Source organism: Molothrus ater, chromosome 10, assembly GCF_012460135.2.
Source record: "Molothrus ater isolate BHLD 08-10-18 breed brown headed cowbird chromosome 10, BPBGC_Mater_1.1, whole genome shotgun sequence".
Taxonomy (NCBI): domain Eukaryota; kingdom Metazoa; phylum Chordata; class Aves; order Passeriformes; family Icteridae; genus Molothrus; species Molothrus ater.
In genome coordinates, this window is record NC_050487.2 from 6,382,069 (window position 1) to 6,394,813 (window position 12,745).

Sequence of the window (12,745 nt, forward strand, 5' to 3'; positions counted from 1 at the left end):
TTAAACAGCTGCTTAAACTGTTCTCAGGTGGAGCTGTTTATGTGCTGTGGAAAGTATTCCATTATAGTTTCCTCTGCTTTGGAATGCTGTGCCCTTGGTTCCTAGGTCAGGAACTGTGGTTATTGCCTTCTCCATGTCCCACATGACCCATATTAAACTTCCATTTCTTCTCTAGGAAAGAACTCTAAATCTACCTCTGATCCAAGGCCTGCAGCAAAACTTGTTGTAAAGACAGCACACCCCTTTTGATAAACAGTCAAAAAAATCAAACAAGTAAAAACATGAACAACACCGAGGGAAAATTCAAGCTGAGTCACTGTCAGACCCCAAAAATACAGACAAACAGCCACAGCAAGGAAATTTTTGCAGGATTTCATCAAAAGCTCTTGCAAAAAAAGAACCAAGTTTGTCTGCACAGTTTTCAAATCCAGACAAAAGCCAACCTGGGCAGAATTGTCCATGATTTATGCTCATTACTATTATACCTCATTACATGAGACAGGAAAGAAGGCAGCTGCCCCTACCTTCCTTCCTTCCAAGGGCTCATTCCTGCATGGCAATAACACTGTTTGCCCCCACATGGCTTCTGCTGGTGTCTCACAGCCCATTTGATCACATTCAGCACCTTCCCAAAGCCTTTTTATTCATAGCTTCTCTATTTTTACAATAGAAAATTTTACAAATTTCCAAAATAAAATCTGTAAATGCTGAACTTCCTAGTGGCTCCCTTATTTCTGGAAGTATGTTATAAAATCTGAATGAGCTACACTCAGGCAAGAACAGATGCAAATCCTTGTAAACTATGTTCTGTTGAGACCTTAGGAACAGATGTTGCTATTTGGGATTTTTCTCCCTTTGATCCAAAAGGCTGTGATTCATTCCAGTGATGATCTCACCTGCTCTAAACTCCCCTGATACTCAATAGAACTGAAGCTCTTCCTAATGCAGACCTCTGAAAAAGAGCAGATGAGTAATGCACTGCTGGTGCTCAATTCTGTCCAATATAAAGGATGCAGTGGGCTCAGTCACAGGATATTTATTTCCCTCAAACACTCATGGAAAAGTTGAAATGTTTCAGTCTTGTTTCTCTAAATACTTCATACATTTTTCCTTCCTTTGATATGGACATCAACTTTGTCTGGAAAGAATGTCTGGAGCAAGGATCAAGTATGGTAGGGAGACAATTTGCACATAATTCTCAAAAAAAAAATCCAGTAAAACAAAAGCAATAAGCAGCAGTCCTGCACTCAGAGAAATATACTTTTTAAGGAAGAAAACAAAAGCAAATCATAGAAGAGTCAGCTGGAATGGGTCACTGGAGTCTCCAGCTACTCTGCCCACGACGCTTGCTCTCTCTGGGCCTGCCTGGGTGTGGGTTTGCCCGGTTGAGGCTTGAAAACTTCCCCACAACTGGGAACTGCAAAGTAGCTTCTAAAGAAAGTTTAAATTATCAATGAAAAAACCATTGTGGCCACTGGCAAGAAGAGAACAAACCCATGTTTATACACCTCAAGAACAAACCCACTGCAGGGATGGGAAGGAACATTTGCCATTTGCTGAGGCAGGAAGGATGGCAGGTCTAGCTCGAGCTGGAAGGGAGGTATTTGCATGGAGCTAGAAGATATTTTCACATTATACAATATTAATATAATATGCCAGGAGTAACTACTCTGAATATTAAAAAACAATTACTAAAGTAAAATCTGCTGGAAGCCAATGACACACTAGTCTTTTAGAACTACATAATCTTCTGACATCTCTGAGCATTTAATGTTTATATTTAGCAACCTGAAGAACAGAGAGTAAATGCTAAGCAGAGCTATCTTTCAAAGAAATAAAAGTGTCTTTTAAGAAGTATTATCTTCTAAATACCACAGGCAAAAAACTCAGGCCAGTTATTAGTTACACTCTGCAAAATCTGGGGAGGTCTGATAGAAATGCCATTTGTAGACAAATGTCATTGACATAAATCAGTGTATATTCACATAACCTCAGCTAACAAACCACCTACTGTGTCCTGCAGAGACAGATTTAATTATTTCAACAAACCCTTTGATTCAATGGGAAAAAATCCCAAAATATTCAGCCCATTTGAGGTCTCAGTCACCCTCCAGCAGTGCCTATTGCCTTTTAAACAGAAATGCCAGGTGCCTTTTAATGCAGTGTCTGCAGGAAAAGTCTCTCATCTGAGGTGACTGCGTTGGATGCCTGAAGTCACGAGGGCTGGAAATGAGCCTGAGCATCCAGGTAATCCTTACTCACTGTTAATGAAAAGTTAACTTGTCATAACCTGTGCTTTGGAAGTTCTGTTAACACAGCTGCTCTTCTGGGCTGCTTGTTCAGGTTTATTTAGACAGCAGCACAGATTATTTTACCTTAAGTTTGATGTAGTGTTGTCTTGAGTTTTACTACAATTTAATACTCACAGTTATAAAAGTCAGACTTTTCCTTTACCTGTTCTTTGACTGGAGTGTTGACATTTGATAGACACTGCTGGCAGACAGCCAGGAAGGATTTCACAGTTTTCCTCAATACCAACAAGTCCTCCTGGAATAAAGATTAAAAAAGAAAGCATATAAAAATTAGTAAGAAGTTTCTCAGAGGAAGCAAAATAAAGAAATGGTGGCAATTTCATACATTCTACAAAAAGCTGTGAAAGAAATAAGCTATTCAAAAAGAACACACAGAGAAACAGTCCCTTGGTTTTACAGTGATGATGAACCAATCACCAAGAAGAAAAGAGGAACCCCAAATTAAATGAAATGAGATGAATTCATAGCAGGATGGCTGGGCCCTGCTCTGCAGACCTTCCCCCAGGACAGCCCTCTCAAGAGGCAATGTCCTGCAGAACAACCTCCAAGCAATGTGAAGAACCTCCACGAAGCCCATGCAATGTTTTCCTTGCTGAAATGTTTTACTGATGCTGTTCAGCCCATGTGTCTCAGTTCTGGTTTTAGCTTCTCTTGTGCTTCCTGCCACGAGCTCTCGTCGTTCTGTGTTTACTGCAGAGCCTTTTTGTGGTCCATATGTTCTCCCAGTGCTGGTTCACAGCACAACACAGGACTGCCAGTGTGCCCAGCACCCAGAGTGTTCCCAAAGCTCTGAATTTCTCATCACTTCCAATGGAGTGAGTGGGACTTGCTGATATGGACACTCAAGGTCTATTCCTGAGCAGTTTTTCTCTGATGATGCAGCCATGGTGCCACTGCATTACCCTGCCATTACAGAATCTGCAAGACAGTTCTGCTGTTCTAATCCACAACTTGCCATTAATCACCCCTCTTTTTTTCCTGAATATAAACCTTCCATTTGGCAGCATTAAGATGCTTCTTTTCAAAAATTTTAAATTGTGTTTTGTTTACTAATTGATCTATATCATCCCCATTTTCAGGGCCTTCCCAGATGACTGATAAAAATGACCCTTTTATTAGGAGAGAATAGATCTCTGCCAGAATGCATCAGAAACTATTCCATTGTGCAAGGATTGCTCACCTACAATTTTTCTTTAATATATGGATCAATTTTGAGCTACTGAATATGAGTTCCATTAAATCCAAACATGCACCTAAAATGCAGTGTGGTATTAATGTCTTAGAGACACTGGTGTTTCAACTGATTTTCTTCTCAGTCAAAAAGGCAATCTTGTCAATAAGAAATTGATGCATTTCTTCCAATCTTAGCTGTTGGCCCTTCAGCCTCGAACCAATTGTGTTCTCTATCCCTCACTCCAAGACTCTACCCAGGACTCATGCCAGGCTTATCAGTTCACTGTTACACAATCACCTGATTTACCCCTTTAAGCACTGGGATTACAATCACCTTCCTGCTTTCTACTTTCTATTGCAATTGCCTTCCATTTAGATGTTCATGAATTCAACACAGAAACTAAAACCTGTGAAAAAACCTACATACAGGTTAAAAAGGGAATGAGTGTGTCTCCCATTTTTCTTTCTGTCAGAGTGACCAACAAGCAGGTACATGGTATTTATTACCCTCTCTCCTGACAGCATAGCATGATAGAGATTCATATTGCAAAGTTAGACATAGCAGGAGAAAGCCCAGCTGAACAGTGCCATGGAGCCATCTGGAACTCTTCTGAGCATGGAGAAATCCCCAGACTACTGAAGAATGGGAATTTTTTTTCAACAGAGAAAATGAGAAAAAAAAAAAAATTAGATTTTCAAGTCTTTGAGCATTCTGGGGTGCACAGCCCAGGCTGTTGAGGTGTGAGTACCTGATCTGCCTTCAGCAGAAAAGCTGATATGAAACGATTTAATCATTCTGTTAGGCAAAACCATGGGGCCACAGCTCTGCAATTGAACTCTCAGATTTTATCCACAGGACACCCTCCTCTCCACAGGCTAGCTTGAAGAAGCGTTTCAAAATAACTCTGCCCCAGCTCGCTGCTGTATTTAACTGGTAAAATCTTTATTGTTGGGCAGAGAATTTGGACTTTCTTAATAATTTGAATAATCATTATCACCCTCCTGCTAAAATGTGTTTGATTCATTTTTATGCTGATAAGAATGTATCAAAGATACTCCCTTTGGTTCTATTTACAAATGATATTGAACAGTGAGGGGCTGGTAACAGCCTGGAGAAACAAGAGCTCTTTGTGTGTATCTTGGGGAGGAGACTTCAGTAACCTGTGACTAGCTGAAGGGCAAGTTTGGAATTTGTAGGTGTTCATTAACATTACAGAAGTGTCCAATATTCTGGTCCTGTATTCTGTAGAGCTGATAGTTATCCTGGAGCTGTGTGGCACTGGCTGTAGGTCAATTATGTGCTGTTAATAAATCAATGAGCTGACTTGATCCTAATTAGATTTAAACCACAAGAGTTGAGTTTTTCCCTGTCACACATGGAGGCTTCAGTCCAAACCAGCTGGATCAGGTAGAGAGCCATGATCCAGCACATGCCCAGCAGCTGGAATATGAGGTATCCCTCACACAGCAATCAATGTGCCTTGGCTTGGCCATACTGCCCAGGACAGCTCCCAAACAAGGGCAGCTCTCTCAGGACAGAGCTGTATTTTGGATGCCATTTGAACACCAGACAAAAAATAATTTCATTCCAAAATGACTCTGTTCCCACTGTATGCCTGTGGTTGTCAAGTATGACTCCACCACAGAATCAATACAAGATACAAAAATTACCAAGCAATTCTGAACTGCAGCCAAAAAATTCACTTTGAAGGAAACCTTGCCAGAATTCCCCATCCCACCTGCAAACTCCCTGCAATAAAAGGTGCACCTGATGGATGCAAAGCACACATGAAACAACAAATGTAAAACTTGCCAAGATACTTGTACTTGTTTTCATCTTTTATTCCTGTACTTATAACTCCAAAATGTTCATGTACTTCATCCTGTGCATTGACTGCCTAAACGGGACCTCATGAGGTGAAACAGAGCAGCTACTACTGCCAGCATGAGGTCACACAAATGACCCAGCTGGCAGCAGAGGAACATTTCTTACAAATCAATCCCTTCATCTCTGATCTCTCAGCCTGACAGTTCAAGGGAAAGCTAAAAGATCATCTTTGGAACATGAGCCTGGGAACAAAAATTCATAAATCTACAGGATATAGAAAAATAAAGACTTAAGATTAGTTTTATGACATATTATAAATTCTCTTCTCTCCATTTTCATCTTTTATCCTCCTTCCCCACTAATTCTCCTCCTAACTCTGTGGCTGCCTCTCCTCTCCTCTACAGGTACCAAGGACCTTTTCCTTCCCTGTCAGAGTTTACCTGATTTGTATCTAAACAGAAACCAAGCAATTGCTTTCAGCTGCTCTTTTGCTTTGTAATCTTCTGTTTTTAATCTCAAACCTGAAAGGCTTGTGAGCCCAAAAGCCTCTCTACTTCTGGCAGCTATATCCATTGGTCTACTAAAGATGCCAGGTGAGGCTACACATCATCACCCCTCTCTGCCCTGAGACCATTCTAGAAACAGCAAAGTGGCCCTAGAAACCTGCAGGGACCTACATGTTAAACTGCTGTGCCAGAAATGTTGCTGTAAAAGCCTGAATACTTCAAAAACACCCATGAAATAAATGCTTTTAATTCTGAGATGCTTCTGTTAATGCCTTTGTCTACCTAAACCTTATGAGTTTAGGTAGAAAAAGGTGCCCTTTAATGTCTACCAATTTCCAAGCCTAAATAATGACTTATAAACCAGCCATGGGCAAAATGGTTTCCCAATGGATGAAATGCCAGATACAGTGCAGATCAGATCTATTTTCACAGTGAACAAACTAGAATGGGAAGTTTGATAGCAAAATGCTCCAGCCACAGCAGGTCTGTGGTTGTCTCTTGGCTGCCACTCTGAAGAGCTGCAGGGCACTAATGCTGGGCTTCCCTGGGACTAAGCATGCACAAAACTAATTTTGTAGAGACTGGGGTGAAACCCCAAACAAGAAATTGGTAAGAGTTCTCTAGGTGACACTAATTATGGTTTTCATGGGGCAAAGCCAAACTGACTTCTATTTGGCATGGCCATTCTGGAGTGACCCTTTGGAGGTCTTGTAGCACTTCAGTATAACACCTTTACCTTTCTGATGCTGATGGAGAAGTACAATTATTACTTCAGTTTTCATGTCATTTTAATTTGATGTATTATTTTTGAATAAGCTCTGAAAAAACAGGATGCTGGCCTCTGACTGAGAAAAGAGCTAAGGAAAGGTCCTGGAAAAGTCACATGTCACCTTGTCCTGACCATACTTTGTGTGCATTTTCTTTTTAATAGCAATTGTTACTTCCTGTGCCTGCCATTTCTATTGCAACATAAAGGCTGTAATTAGAGAGTAAGCAAAGAAACTTATCACATCAAGATTAAGGTATCTGTGGTCTACAGATCAACAGTATTGCTCACAACTGTTCATGTCAACATTCCTTATCAGCCATGCAAACTGCAGCCCTCACAATAAAGTGTGTTAATTATCCTCAGCAATAAAAATATAATAATCAGCTGCTATAAAATCCTGATAAAAACTATTTACATTGCTTAGACATATGCATGATGTTAAATAGATCCCGAAACACGGAACAAATCTGAACATCAACATTTTATATGTTATAAATGACAACAAACGATGGCAAGAATGGAAGTTACAAAGAAATCAGGTGTAACACCTTTGTAGGGAAGTTGTGTCCTGTCAGTAAAATCTGTTTGATCAAATGGCCACTTACTTTGGAAGGGGAGCCCTCAGTGATTTTCACCAGCTGCCATAGAATAGAGTAGTGGGAGCACTGCAGTGCCTGGACAACAATCTGTAACACAAGAACACACAGAATCTCAGCACGCTGCCAACAGCAGGCACAGCAGGAAGTGTATGGAAAATCTATCAGGCATTCTGTGCTGAAAAGACAGGAGCAGCTCTCAGCACTTTTTATTTTCAAGGGTATCAAGTTTTCCCTTGGTTGGCTTGGTGCAATAAGAAATCAGCCTACTAGAAGTAAAAAAATACTGTGTAAATGCTGGGAAACACCAGAAATCTGCACTGGGATACAGTAGGAGGGGATGTCACAGTGTGACAGAAGTACAACCCAACACCTACACCTCTCAGATCAAAAGCATCTGTTGAAATATCTCTATACCTGGCCTCACTATTAAACAGCATGGAAATCTGTTCCACTGGCAAATGAACATGTAGCTCAATTGCTAAAAAAAGGGAGAAAATACAACTTGTCCCATGGAGCAGACCAGAGTCATATCCCTGGTGCCCGGAAAAGCATCCATGGTGTCTCCTGAACAGTCCAAATCCAGAGGAGGTGCTGCAACTGCCAAACTCCTCAGGGTGGCCTGCAGGAAGAAATACTGAGCAGAGCTCAGATTCCAAGACTTTTCCCCTAAAATCTTATGGAGGCATTTGGAGAGCCACACACTGTCAGACAGACCCAGAAACTGAGGATGGCTGGCAGCTGCATGGACAGGTTTCACCTGTCAGCCCTGTCCCTCCAGGTAGCACAACTCCAGCATGAAGCAGCAAGTGCAGAGACAGGACTTTCACACACTGTGTGGCAATGCCTCCTCTTAGGGTCCTTTCTACAAAATTCTAATTCAGAATTTCATGAGAATTTCTTTTTTCCAAATGAAGGTGAGTTAGAATTAACAACTGGCTTCTAACTGAAACCAAATAAAAACTTAAAATGTTTAAATGCTGCAGTAGGAATTCTGCAGTTTAAAGAGGACTCATGGTAGAATATGAGATGGTTCCTGTGCTCATCCATGAGAAACAAAAACTCAGCTCTGAGGAAACAAGGTCCAAGATGTGTTCACTAAAAGAACTCCACTAGGATGTTCTAGTTTCCTGGTTTTCCTAAGCTTTCATCTTACCTTCCATGCACAATAATCATTTGTGATAATTCTAATTACAGCCAAGGCTTACAATGTTGGGTTTAAGTGTAAACATCAGGAGTGATGCACTGCTTTTCAGAGTCAGAACATCAGCTGTTCCCAACTTTACAAATGAGAAAGGTGAGGGAAGGAGCTCAAAAATCACACATGGAACTTTTGAATTTCTATACAAACAGATTCCTTAGAACCTCAGACACCTCAGTGATGCAGTGTAGGTGCTGTTCAGGGTACCTGTTCTGGCATAGCTCCATGTTCAATTCCAGTTCTCAGCAATCTGTAGCAGTTACTGAACAGATCCCATTTGGTCAGATCATGAGCACTGGAACGAGAGGAAATCAAGAGGGATTAGTTGTGTTCCTCAGAACCCCCAGCCCAGAGAGCTTTGGTGGTTTCCACAGCTGAGCACAGCAGCTGCACAGCAGCTCACTCCCTGCTAAAAGCACAAGTCAGGCTTTCTGACAATCCAGGAAAAACGTTTTACTATATGGGATTTTTTTAGGGAGCAGATAAGCTCTCTCCATACCATACACCTATAAAGGCTACTTAAGCATAGTAGCCTTTCTCTCTCTGAGTTATTTTTCCTCTTTTGGAAACATTGACAGAACTCCAGAAAACCCTTCCCTGGCATTGCAGTAGAAACTACAGCCAAGCTCTATCAATATCTACTGAATAAAAATGGCTTTAAGCAAAATAAAGTTGTATATTTTTCTACTGTCTCATTCAGAAAAAAATAATACACATGACCACTAGATATAAATACCCTGAATATCTGAAGTGGGACCATATGATAACACATGGATAGAGATGGTGGCAACATTTCAATTGCACCAACCTGATTTCATCAGTGAGAGGAATAAGAATGACATTAGGGACAAATACTCTGTAAGGCTGTAGCCTTACAGACCTCAACAGCTCATGAAATGGCTTGTTGATAGAGAAGTGAGAAATACAGCAGAAGCTGAAAAACATCAGGTTGCCTGAAAGACAAAAATACTCTCTCAGCAAGTAAATTTAGGTTTAAAACATTTTTCTGCAGGGAAAATAAACTGAGATAACTTGAAACAGTTTATAATTTGTCTATAAAAGAGCAAGCCAGCTCAGAATAATCAGAAACTTGCTGATTGAAGTGCTCACCTGGAAGGAGGGATTCTGAGACTGAATTGGGAGTCTCAACTGGAAGCAGCAGCCTCTTGCACCTGGATCACCCAGCCAAGCTCACTCCTCCCACTCCTGTCCCTGCTCTGGGTCAAACCATTAACTGCCCTGCTCAGCCAGAAGGAAAAACCCCCTAATTCCAAAAGGGACAGAGGCTGAACTCAGCACTGGCAATGCCCAGGTCCTGCCATGAAACACCTCCCACACTGGAGCAAGACAGCCCTGGAAAATGACACTGGTAAGAGCTTCACAGAAAGCCATCAGAGTGCCCTGTGCACTCCAGGGCTGGGCCAGTAAAGCCAAGGTGCACCTTAACTGCCAGTTCAAATCCACAAAGAGAAAAACAGGAAAACTTAAAAAAAATACTGGAACTAAAAATGCAAAAAGTGTAAAAAATATTTTGTGGACTTAGATGGTCTTTGAGGTACTAAAATAAAATGCTTCATAGATAAATTAGAGGCTGCCAGAGAGCTGCCTCTGACTGGAGATATTAAGCACAGAGATGCTGCTTCCATAAATCACAGGGTTGCCAGCAAGGCAGAGTGGTACTTCCTTAATTACAGCACTGTAATTAAAGCAGTAAAGTCTCCTTGGTGTGCAGAGGCAGATACCTGCACAGATTATCCTACAGAGAATATCAAAGGAAAAACTGTCTCATTCCTGCCTTTTCAGTTCAGAAATTCCCCATCAGGCAGCCAGCACAGGGGCCATGTCCTCACAGCTGGGGACAGTCAGCTCCCTGCCCTCTGCCTTACAGCTGAGCTCAGGAAGGGCTCTTCAGCTTCCAGAGCTGAAAAATTCTAATGATGTACAACTTACACACAGCCTTTCAATTGAAACTCCCTTAAAGCAGAGCCTCCACATTACAGTTAGGCATATTCTGGTACCTCTTTATCTCTTTTGAGCTACTTAGCCATCAAAACCATAGTTATAAAGGCATCTTGGACACCACACAATTCTCCACAGAGGTTTAGCAAGAAAATTCACACAACACAGAATTTTCCCTTTGTTCCTTCCATGTCAGACTATTCATGGATTTCAGAAAACAAGTTCCAGTATTTCATCCAAGGTTTCTTTTCATTTTTATGGACAGCCCTGTCTGCTGGAGCACATTTTTGCCAGACAAGAGGCAGGTGAAGTAAAGGTACCAGTTTCATGGTGTTTCTCAAATGTGGCATAAAACAGCTTAGGAAAGTTTCTTTTCCAAGAAGTGACCTTTCCACCCACCAAATTGCTTCACTTCTTCAAGATGCACAAAGAGAGGGAAGCTGTACCTTGGGCTCCAAGCAGCTGTGCTACTGACACAGTCTAAGTTCTCTAATGAGGTTTCATTTAGCATCACTCCCACACTGTGATGAGGAAGAAATGATTTGTGGCTCTCTGCCACCTGCACATGAAGCTTTCTCTCATGCTGACAGGAGCAAGTGCTTCCTGCAGTTAGAGGGAAGACCAGGCCTTTGTGCTGTGCTCCAGAATTCACAGTTCCACTGAAGTTCTCCAGGTTGCTCTGCACATGCTGAGGATGCCCATAGGTCTGAGAGCAGCAGGAACCTGAAAAGCTGATTTGTGCCTGGTGAGGGAGATTCTGTGCAATCCACAAAGGAAAATTTGGCCAACATTTCAACTGTAGGAAGAAAATGCATCTTCCAGGCTCCCACCATAAACTATTATCTTTACTACTACTAATTAATTCTATAATTTTGAGAAGTAGCTCAAAGGCATTGAGAAACAGCTTCCTGTAGGCTCCCCAAGCTGAGGCCCAAAGCACAGGCTTGTGGCAGACAAGTGTCCCTTGTGCCCTGACTGGGCCATGCAGGGGAACAGGACCTGTAGTAATTTACTCATGGGTGTAAGAGCACTGGGTGCAAGGGAGGAGGTGCCACTTGCAAATCCCATCTGCAAAGGTCATGGCACAAACTGAGCAAGGACCAGATCAACCCAAACACTTCCACTGACAAACTCCACCAGTCACTCCTCCATCTCCACTGCAGATTTCAGGCCACGTGTTTTCTCATTTCCCCACACCTGACACTGCTGATACTCGCTGAAAGGATAAAATTAACATCATAAATTTGTGAGGGAAGACACCACCTACTTGTGAAAAGATGTCAACCTCTTCAGTGTGGAGAGCACATTGTATATGTCATCATCATCAGCTTCTTCTCCCTGCAAAGGAAAGGCAATCCATGAGGAGAATCCAGCAATTCAGCCCAGTACATTACTGCACAGGCAGGAGCAGCTTCTCAGGGGTTTATACTGATATCAAAACTGTCTCCAAAATTTCCAGTGACTTTTATGTAGATTCCATAATATTTAAGTAGCCACTGAACAGCACTAAAAAACAAGCAAGATCATCTGACAATATTCAGCATTATCACTGTGGTAATATCCAAACCTGTATCCTTTAGCAATACAAATCATTCCCAAGACCAAAATCTGAGTTCTATCTTATTTTATAAAAAGGACTGAACCACCAGCTTTAATCATCATGATGAACACGCTACAACACAATTTTAGAATTTTCTGTAAACTAAACAGCAAATTCCCTTAGTGAATCAAGTGAAAATAAGGTATTTCCAGCAATTTTCTAAAATAAGAAACCCACTTGCAGCAACTCTTCTTCTCCATCTCACTGTGATAATTTCTTTTCCATCTAAAAACCTAGCAATTAAAACATCTTCCTGCCTTCAGATGCAATTGTCAATCAGTGTTTCTCTCATTATCAGCCCAGATAATTGCTTAGGCACCAGTATGCAATTTTTAAAATTTAAAATGTCTTTAAAATGATGAAATAGACTTATTAAAATAAATTATTCAAACAAATATCACTTTAAAAAGAGTATCACAAAGGCCATAATTTTAAATCCTTGCTACTGCTGTTCTCATTCCTCCAGGTTTCAGACCTGTATCTTTTACTCTTTCCAGGGCTCCTTCAATATGCCATTATACATATTTTCTTAAATCCTCTCTTCTATTCAAAGCATAATCCAATCTTGATTTTGCTGCCTACATATGCATCTGGGACTATGGGAATCACTAAAAACATTAATGTAAATACAACTTCCTCTGCACTTTTCATCATCTTTCACCCATTCATCCACTTAATTCCTTATGTGGACTGTTTTAGTACTCAACTAAATTTTCAGAAGCAGGATTGTCCCACAGTCTTGTTTTACACCACCAATGATTTGAAGGCTTAATGGCTACTGTAAAGGACTTTCCACAGGGG

General features: G+C 41.2%; 1 protein-coding gene across 1 annotated transcript in view; it reads right to left on the reverse strand.

Annotated features, from left to right (window-relative positions):
* STAG1 (stromal antigen 1) overlaps positions 1 to 12,745 on the reverse strand; it is a 154,075-nt gene that overhangs the window by 17,298 nt on the left and 124,032 nt on the right. Inside the window, exons 20-23 of the mRNA XM_036389252.2 lie at positions 11,612 to 11,682; positions 8,593 to 8,680; positions 7,194 to 7,274; positions 2,455 to 2,547 (exon numbers count right to left, since the gene is read on the reverse strand). Of these exons, the coding sequence (XP_036245145.1) occupies positions 2,455 to 2,547; positions 7,194 to 7,274; positions 8,593 to 8,680; positions 11,612 to 11,682 (333 nt within the window). The remainder of the gene's footprint in view (positions 1 to 2,454; positions 2,548 to 7,193; positions 7,275 to 8,592; positions 8,681 to 11,611; positions 11,683 to 12,745) is intronic.